General features: G+C 39.9%; 1 protein-coding gene across 1 annotated transcript in view; it reads right to left on the bottom strand.

Moving 5' to 3' along the window:
* LOC124612588 (extensin-like) overlaps window positions 1-1,954 on the bottom strand; it is a 49,285-nt gene extending 47,331 nt beyond the window's left edge. The window contains exon 1 of the mRNA XM_047140872.1: window positions 1,929-1,954. Coding sequence (XP_046996828.1) covers window positions 1,929-1,954 — 26 coding nt within the window. The remainder of the gene's footprint in view (window positions 1-1,928) is intronic.
* Between the last annotated feature and the right edge of the window lie 12,507 nt (window positions 1,955-14,461).

Here is a 14,461-nt window from a genome sequence, read left to right as displayed (position 1 = left end):
CAGTTGTGATGGCCAGGTAGAATATCTTACAAATGCCATCATTACCACCACACAATATTCCATTCTTGCCCTTCATCTTTACTGTGCCATGTCCCAGTGCCTTGATTGACTGAGCTGTGTTGTGACTCAACTCACATGCAGAGATGTGTTCTCCATGTTTTTAACCATCATTCTATGATGGCAAACTGCATTCATTATGAACAGTTGCATGCACAGTGTCATTGCACCCTTCAGGATAGCAAAAATCTAGCTAGATTTCCTTAACTAGTTCTTCTAACAGTTCCACTACCTCATCTGTTGTATGGGCCCTGCAGGACAAAGATCCATTGGGCTGCTATTCTGCTGAGATTTCAAGCTCCACCCACTATCATTCTGCCTTCCTCCACCAGAAACAAGTGGAGGAGGCTTGGGTAGTACCCTTATTTTGGCAGATTATCGAGTGCTACAAGCTGCCTTTTGTACGAGGGGGCGAGAACTTGCTCTCACTTCCTATCGATCCTCCAACACAGTGCTGGACGATGTTTGCATTCAGATGTTGCTAAACCTTTCTTTTGTGGGCAAGCACTTGCTCTTTCTTATGTACAACTGCATCTGGGCAGAGGGCGCCGTTTGCCAGATGCCAGCATAAAGACACTCATTCCCATACCCATACCCAAGCCCAGTAAGGAAAAATACCTTTCTTCTAGGTACTGCCCCATTTCTCCCACAAGCTGTGTTTGCAAACTGATGAAACATGTAATTCATGCCTGGCTGGTATAGTGACTAGAGTGTGGCAATTCACTGACCACTGTACTGTGCGGATTTTGATCAGGCCGTCCTGCAGCTGACCATCTCATCACTTTGTCAACGTGTGTCGCGAATGGTTTTCTGTGGATATATCAGACACTGCCAGTGTTTTTAAATTTGCAGAAAGCCTGAAACACCTTCTGAAGGATGGGTATTCTTGATCTCTCTACATGTGGCACTTCTGAGGCCACATGCCCCATGTCCTTCAGGTATTTTTAAAGTATTGATTTTTCAAGGAATGTTGGTACTGCCTTGTCAGACACCTTTACCAGGAAGTTGGTGTGCCTCAGGGTACTGTTTTGAGTGTGACCCTCTTTGCTATTGCCTTTAACCTTATTATGTCCTGTCTCCTGCAGGTCATCTCCAGCAGTCTACTGTTGCCCACCCCTACCCTGTTACCCTCCCACACCCTGTCCCAGCCTCCTCCTTACCCCCACATGATTGCCTGTCTCATCATGTGCAACTGCTTGCAGCCTGGCTTCAGCTGCCAGAGAGTGTGATCACGTGTGTGAGAGTTGCATTTGCGTGAGTATGTGAGTGTATGTTATCTATATATAACAGAGGCCTTGTTCACTGAGAGCTCACTTTCTTACAGTTTTTTTTTTTTTTTGTCGTGCCTGTGTGCTTTCTATGGTATTGTTAAATTCATTTCTGAAAATTGCGATGGCTTGGGGCATTGAGGTGCTGAGGTAGGGGTCAGTGTACACTCATCAGCAAACAAACAATTGTGCCTTATTAGACAAAAGCCAGGAAAGATCAGACCATTTGGCAATAGTGCCGTAAAAACCAGACCAGGGATTGATCTTGGGGAGACGAGTGTCATTGGTGTGGTAAATGTGAGGTGTCTGATACTCAGTATTCATGTATGCCCCATATGCTAGTGATCGCTTACTTAACTGCATAGGTTATGGACCTGACTCTCAGAAGGTTCAAATCACTGACATAAGCACACTCTTAGCCTTAGTATATTTATTGGCATTCAGATTCTAAGTGCTCACTGTCTACCATTCAAGCAACTAAGAATGGAAGACCAGTTTTACAAACAAGTTTTTTGTATTCCACTGCCACTCATATTCTTCATTTTGCAGCTTGAAAATATATCTCTGCATGTTTTGGAATGAAGGTTAAGGCCTCAAAATTACCTGCTCTTCCCAAATCCATTCTCCATGGTGAAATGAGAGAAGCATTGCATGGTAACTTGAAGGTGCAGAGTTCAAAGTTACACATTTCCATTTTTTAATTGTTTTTGCAAATTCGCTAGAAAGAGAGACAGATTTTTTGGACATTTATGCAAATAATGGAATTGTGTGTCTGAGTAATGAAACAGCTGCTCTTGTTGCGTATGGGCTTCACTCTGTTTCAGATACATTTATTAAACTACCTGTAGCTAAAGTCATGAAAGTTATAATGTTTTATGATAGAGAAAATAACCAACAACAAAAGCAACATTTGAAGAGCTCTTCTTAAAAGACAGAATGAAACATGATACCTTGAACAGTTCATGATAAGAAATGTTACACACTACTACAACCACACTTAATACTTACCATCCTTAAATGTTTAAAGCAGTGGTTAAAATTTCCCAGAGTACTTTGACAAAGTGTGAACAAATAATGATGTACTTTTGCACCTACATACAGCCATTAAAGCTCTAATGAATGGGCAGGCAGCATTATCAAATTAGTTATCAACATTACTGGGTCAGCTACTTGTCAGAGAATATTAACTATAATCTATTAGATCTATTATGAACTACCAGAAAAAAGAATGCCAACAATTAAAAGCTTCCAGATGCATTTGAACTCGGATGCTGGCATCTTAAGTACTCACTTATGTGCCTTTACTGATGTAGATGTAGAATGGGTGCCAAGTTTGATATAATTATTTGAACACAAACCAGATCTCATGGCAAAGAATAGAAACAGTAAAACTAATGATTCACAGTATCATCCAGTTGCAGGCCTAGGTAAGCCAAGTGTTGCAACAAAACATTTGATCATATTCCATCAGATCTCATCTGTCACATGTGCCAAACTATAACTTCACTTTCCATTACAGTGCTTGTATATAGTCCAGCACAATATCAACATTGTGAAGTGCACTTCCACAAACATTTCTACAGCATAAAGAGATCAAATTTCTTCACGGGGTTTACAATACTATTCAGGTTTTCATCACACAATGTTTGTCTTATATGGGAGTCCTAGTGTACTGCATATCGTGCTCGAAAAAGGGAATGGGGAGAAGGGGAAGATAAGGAAGATGATGGCGAGGTGAGTTGCAGTCTTGTGTTAGACCATCATAGCAGCAATAGTTGCGGGCACAGATCAGCGCAATTTCCCTAAATCGCTCCAGGCAAATGACGAGATGGTTCCTATGAAAGGGCACAGCCGACTTCCTTCCCCATCCTTCCCTAAACTGATGAGACCGATGACCTCGCAGTTTGGTCTCTTCCCTCAAAACAGCCCAGCCAGCACAGATCAGTGGAAGATGTCATGGAAGGTCTTAGAACATCACTGAGACCCTAATTACAAGTAACAGACATAAGAAATAAATGAATACACCTTTGGTTGTTGTTACCCATGCCCTGGCTCCAACTCAAACCATTAATGTTTGCTTGACTGTGATGTTCCTGTGGTGCTGCTTGTGAGTGGATGACTGTTACTGAGGTATTGTCAGAGGTGTTAGTCATCAGAAATGGCACATTAGTCAAATGCTGATTCCTCTCTTGTCATGCTGATAAATGGCAAAAATGTTTAAGGACATTTTGTTCAAATATGTGGCCTGTCCTCAGTGTAAGCTGTGCAGGGTTCAGCAAACGTCTGCAGTATGCAGATGATTTGGCTTTCCATCCATTCTTGTCACATATCTGGCAGAGTCGTGAATTTCTATGTATCCTGTGTTGACATGACAAATGTTAAGGGGTAGTAACGTGCATTTTTAAAGCTATACAAATTCACCCCAAGGGTGACTATGGGAATGGAAGTTGCCTGAGTATTGGGAACTTTGGATAAAATATCAACCTGTGTGATTGATGAATCTTTGGAATGTCAGAAGTCTACCCCTACTGTAAACAGAATTTTAAAGAATTTTGTTGAAGGAGGCACTATCAGCAGAATGCCTGGCTCAAGATACTGAGCACACAGCAGGATAACACATAGCTTGCCTGTAAGAGCCAACTAATCCCTCCCCTAGATACGAAGCAGTTGTAGTGAGTGACCAACTTCCCAGTTCCAATGATGCAGTTAGTTGAGGGCCAAGGAAAGCTGTACTGCACGCACAATGATCCACTATAAAACAGGAACTCAGTGAGGAAATGTGTTACACTGGATGGCAGCCACAGAGCTCCATCTGAATGCAATGTGTAAAAATGTACTTTTCACAGATAAGTTGTCTTACCAAGACCAAACAGTACTTTAGCAGCCGTGAGGGTCCAGACATAATGGCAAATAAGTGGTGACAACAGGTAGTACTAGCCGATTGTCAGTTTCCTGGGGGCGTTGGTTTCCCCCGTAGGGGGCGTTGGTTTCCCCCGTAGGGGGCGTTGGTTTCCCCCGTAGGGGGCGTTGGTTTCCCCCGTAGGGGGCGTTGGTTTCCCCCGAGAGGAGCATGAATGCTTCCTCAGTAGAGGGCCGTATGCCCACATTTTGAAGAAAGTGGTGCTGCATTTAGTGTGAATGCTATATTGTGGAGGGGATCTCATGCTACAGGAAGAATATTCACATGTGTATAGGTATGCTCATTCAACTGCAGCTGTCCAAGATAGACATTAATGTAATGGACTGGCTGTGAGAGACTGCTCACTTGAACACAATGGAAATTATGTGTGTGTAAGTAGCAGGAACACACAGAGAACTGGCTGTGAAACACACCATTTATGGCTGATGCTCTTTTGGACTGCTTTTTTTGAAGCCTCGGTGGGGTTGCCTCTTCTGACAAATGGGCCCAATGCCTCACAGATTCATTGCCAGGGTGAATGACTGAAGTCAGAAATAATGGGGCATTCTGGATAAAATGTTATGGACTGAGAACATTTTACTTCCTTTCCTTGTTCTGCTGTGCAGTGTTCTGCCAGTGAGAGCCAGCACAAAATCTCTTGGTGACGGAAAAATATCAAAGATGAGAGAAGGAAATTTGAGCTAGTTCTAGTTGGCATTATCCTTGTACCTGAAATAAATTTATTTTAATTTAATATTTTGAGTATTACATTCTCTTTACTTGCTCTCTGCCTATATACATTAAATGAATAAATCAAGAGTGCCCCTTTTTAGGGCTATTTTTTGTTATGTCAAATTGATCTCTCTCCCACTCTATTGCCACCTATCAGACTCGGCCAAAAATGTGCAAAATACCTCTCTCTCTCTCTCTCTCTCTCGCTCTCTCTCTCTCTCTCACTCACACACACACACACACACACACACACACACACACACACACACTCAGGCAAATTACAAATTGGAAAGTCTCTCATGACCAAATAAGAAAACAGGGCATTTATTTGATGGAGTACATGTGTTTCCTCATGCTGTATGTAGAATGAGAAACAATATGACATTTAATTTCTGTTGGACAAAACGTGTTTATTTCTTGTCTGAATCCTGGGCTACAGCAATGAACTTTGTCCACGGATTGTTCTTCCTTCATGTAATGGAGGAAAAATGCAACTGTGGACACTGCATCATGTAATTTCCCCATGCATCCTCCACAGCCTGACTAAACACAGCTTTTGTTAGAGGCCATCTGATCTCGACTGTCAGTCATTTGTCCCAATCAGTGCTACCTAACAATAGCAAGACCGTGCACTCAATTTGCTTACTAAATCACAATCTGCTTACATCACTGCACCCTTCAGTAAGAGTGATAGATTTGGTTAGTGGGAAGTAACTATACTGCCAGTCATCTCAGACATTTCATACTTGCAGAACTGCAGTGCGAAAGGAGGGAGGTAGGGTGGGTGGGAGGGAGGTAGGAGGGAAGTCAGTATGGAACTGATGTAGCAGAAAATCAGTTTGTAAAGTAAGCACCACTTGGTGTTAGGCTCATACTCACTCAGTTTATGGACTGCAGTTGTTCTTGTTCTTGTTCTTGTTGTTGTTGTCAGTCCGAATGGGGTTTGATGCAGTTCTCCACTCTGGTCTACCTTGTGCAAGCATCCTTGGCTCTCGGTAACCATTATTAAATTCATTATCATGTGTTTAAATCTGGTAGGAGGCATATAGTAATGATTGTAACACAGTACCACATGGAATGACTTCAGTGCAGTCACCACCAGCAACTTCTGTGCAAATGACTGGTCAGAGAATTCTGTACTGCCTTCACAGAGTGAATAAAAGTACTTGTTTCTCAAAGGTGCTGCAGTGCTGGAATTTAAGCCGCATCCTGTTAGCAACTGACACAAGCTGAGTGGACCAAAATCCATTTAGTTCACTTTCAGAGGACTAATTCCAGACCCTGCTGTAGCCCCTCAATGAGCTATGGACATTTGTGGCCGTGTTTAGTCAGATGTTTTTACCTATTTTTCCACTTTTTGTTTCCATTTTAATTTCTTGTATTTCCTTTCTTTTGACTGCCATTGGGACCCTAGTTGTTGGGCTGCCCCAGTCCAATTATGCTCTTACTCAAGTCACTACTCGACAAAAAATTCTTATTTGCAGTTTCCTCTTTATTGGATGTGTTCACATTAGTCACATTGTGTTGCTGCTGTCATAATATCAGCTTCCATCCCTGTTAGCCATGACCACAGAGATATGCATGGCCAAAATACAAAGTTGCTTCAAAATTGTCCACAGCAACTGCTCTAACAGCTTCCCAATTAAATGTTCGAATATACCAAAATGGGATAATGATGCATTGCCTGTAGTTCTGTCAAACTGTGCTCTTACAGATTACTTTAAAGACTTCAGTTTTGAAATTTCCTTTCCCCTCCAAGTGATGTAGGACTTGCCTTATGCATGTCGAGGAATCCAATTTTGCACTGCAGTTGGATTTTGTGTAAATGTTACATTAGTTTCTTGTAAAAGTTGTAACAGCAGTCCCTGACAGGAATGCCTGATGTTAAGTCATCAGTACTGAGTACCACACTTGTTGATGATAGTTTTGTTGGTTAAGCTGTGTATCCAAATTGGCATATAGTTCCTTTAGTTGCTGGATATAAAATTTTCCAATTGTTTAAACTCCCACACCTTTACGCTGGTTCTTCATGCTGTCATTGTTGGTCTCTGCAGGGTTACTATGAACATGTGCTAGGCTGTTACAGTATTTGTGATTTATGATGCCGTATATCATTGCTACCAATGTCACATAGTACACTTCAAGACACCTACACTATCTTCTTTGTAAATTAGATATACTTTTCTGCATATCACCTTAACACTGTCCACAGTATGAAGTGGCTTCCACCTAGTCATTCACTATGAAACACACAAGTCTCACTTGTTCTGTGTGTGCAGGTACAAATCAGTGAGGCTGATACACTGATGCCAGTTGCCACTGATGCATTTTTACGGGAGAATGCCATCAATAGCAATTTGGATGCCTACAGTGCCATATTTCAATCACATTGCAGTCTGCTGTAGCAGTGTGAACAACAAGAGCTATTCAGTGTAGTTTGGGGGCTAACTGAGCATGTGCTAATAAACACAAAATACATAGAAAATAACTATCCAAACCGTAACCAACAATGTACCTTGAACAAACTGCTTGCATCTGTAAGAAGCTCCCTAACAGGGTAGTGTGACTCAATTGAAATGAAAACTTATGTGCTGGCCACGCATGTTAAGTATCTGTGGGCATACCCTCGACACATTAAGCCTCCTTACCTCTGGGGCAGCTATTAGCATGTTGGAATCCAAAATATGAACTTTGATGAAGAATTACTCTAACACAACAACACTCTGGAACAGGTTAGTACACCCCTAAATAGACAAAGCTCATAAAATCATAATGTATTGTTGAGGCCAGTGTCCTCCAGTTTTGTAGGTATGCAGTCATTACAGTACTTGCAGATAGTTTAAAGTGTTTCGATCAGGATTCTCGGTATTCATGTGGCCTTTATGGCTTCCTATCAACATCACACTACTAATACAAAAGAAAGTGAGTCACATAGTTGTAAGCTGCCACAACTCTGCTACACTACATGGAATGTCATTTGCGACGTGTACTACGTGAACTGCTGTGGCTCAACGCTTTGGAATCTGCTGGTTCTCAGTAACTTGAAATCCAATGGAGACACTATCAGAATTGTACATGACATAATTTCTCTATCTCCTAACTGTGACAGTCTGTAATTTTATAATGGTCTGTTATTCCTTTCCCCTTTCATGAGGGGTGTTCATTCCAGCAAACTAAGCTGTACCATTATTTCGGTCACTGGCAGTGTCCTTACACCAGCCTCCAAACACCAATGTTGCCTTGCTTTTTGTGGGCACCTTTGCCCTTCTCTGTGACAGTGGCTGTATATGGCAGCTGTAATGAATTCAGACAATTAAAATTAAAATATTTTGTGGTTCTTCACTTGGATCATTATGCAGTTTTCAACAATCTCACTTTTATAAAATTCCACATGTATGTACATGCCACAGCACCTGATTCCTTATCTCCATCACTATTTTAATTTAGCAACTTCTTGACATTAAAATGAGCATGTGCAGTGAGAAGACAACCACTGCCACATATCAAGATGTTTGATTTACACTCAAATTCTGTTGATGTAAAGTTATTCAGCTTCTTAATATTTTTGCAGATGCCGCAGAAGTTGAGGATGGAGGAGCTGTTGGCAGGTGAGATATTTGCTTTCTTCAGTAGCTTAATTACACATTAAAGTTACGACTTTAATATTTTATTATGTGGTACTTTATTTTTCATCTTTTTCTTTGACATTAATATTCCATTGGTGGTGTGCTAAATAATTTTTGTGAAACAGTTTTCAAAAACTCTATACTATAACTTAACACTGGATGTTAATTATGTCATACATAATTCATACTGAAAATTGGCGGTGTTATTCTAACTACGAAAGATTGGTTACAAATATGCAGTTGCATTGAAAATGTGTACTGTGGTAAATTGTGAGGGAAATGTGGTCAAAGAGAAAAAAGACAAATTTTTAAGTACCAAATTGACATTTAGAAATTTGTCATTGTAATGTTAAGCAAACATTACAAATAGGCACACTACGATAAGTAGTAATGAATTTTGCCACCTGACTGATGTGTGAAATAGCCTGATCCATCTGGGTGCCACAGTTACTCTCAATCCCCCGCCTGCCAAGAGTGTTGTTGACTACCCGGTGACAACATGCTACTGAGTACAAGGTGGCTGACTTGTTGGTGGCTTCACAACTTGTGTACTGCATTCTCGAGACCCATCTCATACTCCTCTCGCCCCCTCTACTCCCATACCAGCTTCCCTAATTTGAAAATTTTGGAGTTCCCCTTAACTTAAGTTTCACAATCCTTCCCTCAGTACTAGCCACCCCTACACTGCCCTTTCCCGTGCCTAGCTCTGTACCTGTACCTGTACCTGTACCTGTACCTGTACCTGTACCTGTACCTCCTCTGTTACACCCTCTGCCACCCCATCCCCTCTATGACATTTGCATTAAATCTGTCCACCACAACTCCTCACGCAGTTGGCCTGCAGGTTTATGACAATTTATCTGGTTGGCAGAGGGACAGAACGCAACAATGTAATTCCTGGCTTAGCCTTTTACTGCTTATTTCCAGATTAACCCTTTCATGGCCAATCGAACGTCTTAGGCTGATGCATAACACTGTAGTGTTTCCTACAAGTTAAAACAACTCAGACTATACATACTGGAGACTTAAATCATCATAAATAATATAATTTGTTTCGCTGTTCACTTCAGTCTGTTGGGATAACTTTCTGGATCCACAACTGTAGAAATCATGTGGTTTTGTAGCAAAGAGCCATGTTCAAAGAGTATTTTGACCCTAAAGGAAGTATGTCAAGATCACTGAACAGAGAGCATAGAAGATGAAATCTGAGGGTGCAAGATCAGATGAAAAGGGTGGGTGCAAAATGACTTCTCAACCCAGTTGTTCTATAGTGTTTGTTGCCAGTCTAGCAGAATGCTGGTGACTGTTACTGTGGAATAGCACCACTTCACACAGTCTTCCTGGATGTTTTTCTGGAACTATATCTGCAAGATGTCTGTTGTTGACAAAAAATACCAACAGGAAAGTTGCACCTCATGCAAGCAACTCGTAGTACACCACATGGTCACCTACATCTACATCTACATGATTACTCTGCAATTCACATTTAAGTGCTTGGCAAAGGGTTCATCCAACCGCAATCATACTATCTCTCTACCATTCCACTCCTGAACCGCGCATGGCAAAAACGAACACCTAAATCTTTCTATTGGAGCTCTGATTTCTCTTCTTTTATTTTGATGATCGTTCCTACCTATGTAGATTGGTCTCAACAAAATATTTTCGCTTTCAGAAGAGAAAGTTGGTGATTGAAAATTCATAAATAGATCTCGCCGCAATGAAAAACGTCTTTGTTTTAATGACTTCCATCCCAACTCGCACATCATGTCTGCTATACTCTCTCCCCTATTATGTGATAATACAAAACGAGCTGCCCTTTTTTGCACCCTTTCGATGTCCTCCGTCGATCCCACCTGGTAAGGCTCCCACACCCTGCAGCAATATTCTAACACCGTACCTCTGCACAATATCCATAACATTATCTTGTGTGGATGCTCAAATGTCTATGTGGCACTGCTATTCTGTTTGGACTAAAGCATTCCTTTCCGTTCTTTCTCTTACATTAGCATAAAAACAAAATTTCTAGTCATCAGTAACAATACAGGTTAGAAATGGTCAGTGGTATTCACCTACTAATCAAGAACAAGCAAGAGGGTGGGTAATGTACATACGGCCAACCACTGATTTATATGGTTTGGCATGTGGTACCCGTATGATTTATTGTTGAACCTTCTCCTTCGTATTGAAATGCTGCACAGTGACGGAATGGTCATACTTCATCACATTTTCTGGTTCTTGAGTTCAATGATGTGCATCATCATGGATTAATGCATCCAGATGATCTTCATCAAATGTTGAAGGTCTTTCTGAAAATGGAGGGTCAGTAATGTCAAAACAATCATCCTTTAAATTATAAAATCTTTCCTTGCCGTGCTCTGTCCCATGGCATTATCCCCATACATAGTGAAAACGTTACCATTGAAACCACATATTCATAAACTCCACTGTTCTCATTTTGCCAACTTAGCCATTATAAATTAAAATGTAGCAGTGCTTTGTGTCAACATAATATTCATAGAATGACAATTTACCTAAAAGAATGTGTCCACATTAAGTGAGAACAAGGTAATGTACTTCGTAAAAATGGTGGAAAAGACAACTGTATCCTTTGATCCCTAGGCATATGAACTTGTCTTAGATCACATGTAATGCCCCCAACAACACAAAACACAATGATGGGAAAGGCTGACTTAAAGCATACATTGTGTGCTCACTCTTACATTATTGGTATCGGCTGCATAAGTAACCATAACACAGTGCACAGTGTTCACTTAAGACGTCTCTCTGTTTTTGCTCCCAACATTTAATGTTCTAATGATGTACCAACATCATAATGCATTGATGGTGGGTGGTTTAAATAAAAAATATGTACAAATGAAATGAGTTTCGTGACAAGGCTGAAGATATATCGGTACATAGGACACTGCATAGAACTGTATGGAACATTGTAGATGTAACTGTAGATGTGCTCCAAGGAAGTGTGTGGGGCCCTTGATATTGATGTTTTATATTAATGACATCACAGACATCCTTCTTCTTTTTGTTTTTCTGTTTAGGGTATCTAATGACCACATACTAATTTCAATGCTTCCTCCTTTGTTCTTCTTCCAGGTTTCCTTCGTCTTCACTATCTATCCTTTTTTCTTCCTGAGACCATTCTGACCCTGTCTTCCTCTTCTTCTTCCTGCCTTGGAATGCTTCCATTTGCAACACTCTCTTCTTGCAATCCTATCATTCTGCTGGGTCTTTTTCTTGTATTTCTTTCGAAATCTTTCCTAACTACTTGAATCTGTCCTGTTGTTGACATCTTGTCCCAAAGATGCTTAACAATCTGTTTGGTTAACCTGTTGCTGTTCACTCTGTATAAATGTCCAAAAAATAATAGTCAGCTCTTCTGCAGCATTTCAATTGTTTTTCCTATGCTGTAATATACTTCATTACTTCTTAATATTCATACTCATGGATTTCCTAGCAGTCTGAGTACTTTTCAAATGATTCTTAATTCTAGGACTTGAAGTTTGTATAACTCATAATTCAACATTAAACATTCACTTGCATAGAGACATTCTGGTTTTACTACTGTGCTGTAGTGCTGTATTTTCAAATTTTTAGACACACACATCTTGTTGTAAATGTTCATGTTTATATCATATGCTTTCTCCATTTTACATTCTATTTTGACTACAGCAAATATTTTTGAAGCCATTGCCTTGAATCTTTCTACCCAAATATTTAAATTTATAAACCCTCTTTATCTGTTCATTATCTGTTACTAGGATTTTTCCTACAGAAACTTTTAAAGCTGCTTTGTTACGTATTCCATCTAAGAGGTTGATTTGTATTTCTGAATTTGTTATATTTTTATAAAGAATGGCATAATCATTTGCAAATACTAGACACTGAATTTCAGTATCTCTTTTTCCTGAAGTCTCCAGTCTCATTGTGACAGCTTATGTTCTTTGCCTTTTGTTTCAATTATCTTACTATTTCCTCTAAGATGCAGTTGAGGTGGTGTGGAAACATGTTGTCACCCTGCATTTCACCTGTTATTTTGAGTGCCTTAGGTGTTTCACACCAAAACTTTACTTATGCTTCAGTGTGTGGGTGTTTCACGAATAAGGTTTGCTAGTTTAGTGTAATGCCAAGTTTTTGAGTCACTTTACCCACTGTTTACCTGTCAATCAAATGCTTTTCTAAAACCTGTAAATGTTAAAACTATGTCTTAAAATTCGTATGGACTAAAAGTTGAAATTCTGTTCTGAGCCAGATTCGATCTTTCTAAATCCACTCTGATATTCTCCCAAATGGCTGTCAAGTGTTACTTCTACCTTGTTTAGTAATATTGTTAAAAATATAATACAGCCCACTGGCAACAGATATATACCTGTGCAATTATTTAGATAATGCCTATGACTTTTTTGTGCACAGGATGGATAGGAGCCACTTTCCAGTCTTCTGGAATCTTTTGTTTCCCATATTTCTTCAGACATAATCTGAAGGTTAGTTGTCATTTCTGCTTGACACCAGTTATGGTTGAGATGATTTTATTTCTTCTCCACTGGCTTTGTTGTTTTTCAGGGTTTTTGTTTGTTTGTTTGCTGTAGGTGGTAGCTCTGCTTCCATGTTTTCATCAAATATCTGGAAATTCTAGCTAACACTTCAGTTATCTACAGTTCAAGAATTGATCAAAGTACTTTCTTAGTAATTTACATGTGTGGTTATTGCTTAGACCTATTTTACCATTTTTGTCTCTGATGTAAATACATTGGAGCATGATAGCCCTTTTTGAATAAAACCATGACTGTATGTATGAGAGCATTTTTTCTGCTGTAGTACACAGTGATTCTTTTTTATCACTAATTATGATACTCGTGTCATCTTTAAATAGTAGAATTTTGGCTGGGCTGTCTGGAGCCTGTATGTCATTGATATAAACTAGAAATAACAGTGGGCCCAGAATGCTGCCCTGAGAAACAACTATTTAAATTTGTTTTGGTTCAGATATGGGTTTAAAATTGTGAAGATTGTTGGATGACCTCAGCTCAACAATTCTTCTTGCGATATTTCAGAGAAATGGCTATTCGCAACAGCAGATTAAGAAAGCCCTGCAAATAAAAACTGCAGAAAAATCACAGGAAAATAATGAGGAAGTGGAAAGTGAAGTGAAATCTACAGCCTTTCTCCCATACATGGGTGATATTTCTTCTAAAATTGCTAGAATCTTGAAGAAACATAAAGTGGATGTGATATTCCGCCCACCCACTAAGACTGCAGCCTTGTTGGGATCTGTTATGGATGATCTGCTCTTGCAAAAGGTGGGAGTTTATGAAATCCCTTGTGAGTGTGGAAAATGTTACATAGGGCTACCACATGCACTGTACAGGAACGATGCGTCGAACACCTGCGGTACACACGTGTTCTTCAGTCCAACAAATCGGCAGTTACTGAACATTGCATTTCTACTGGCCATGCCATGGATTATATAGATGTTAAGATTTTAACTACTGCTTCATCTTTCTGGGACTCAGTTGTTAAGGAAGCTGTAGAAATACAACTAGCCGACAACCTGCTAAACCATGACGAAGGATTTCATCTTGACAATGCTTGGAAACCACTTATTTCACACCTTTGTTCAGAAAGAATTTCTGCATCTTCACTTCTGACAGATGTTACCTCTTTTAAAAATTAATTATTTATTTACAAGCACGGTGGATTCGCAGCAGCACTATTTTGTTTGCACTCTGTGCTTATATGTTTATCTTTGCTATATAAATCTTAACTTTGACTAGTGCAGTAGTGGCGACTTTGATATCTTTGACGCATGCGCTTTTAATCCTCAGCAGCTTTGTATCACATGACTCTCCATATAAATAGGCATG

The sequence above is a fragment of the Schistocerca americana genome, chromosome 4 (assembly GCF_021461395.2).
Source record: "Schistocerca americana isolate TAMUIC-IGC-003095 chromosome 4, iqSchAmer2.1, whole genome shotgun sequence".
Taxonomy (NCBI): domain Eukaryota; kingdom Metazoa; phylum Arthropoda; class Insecta; order Orthoptera; family Acrididae; genus Schistocerca; species Schistocerca americana.
The sequence above is the reverse complement of the archived record's forward strand: the minus strand, read 5'-3'. Positions and strand labels throughout refer to the sequence as shown.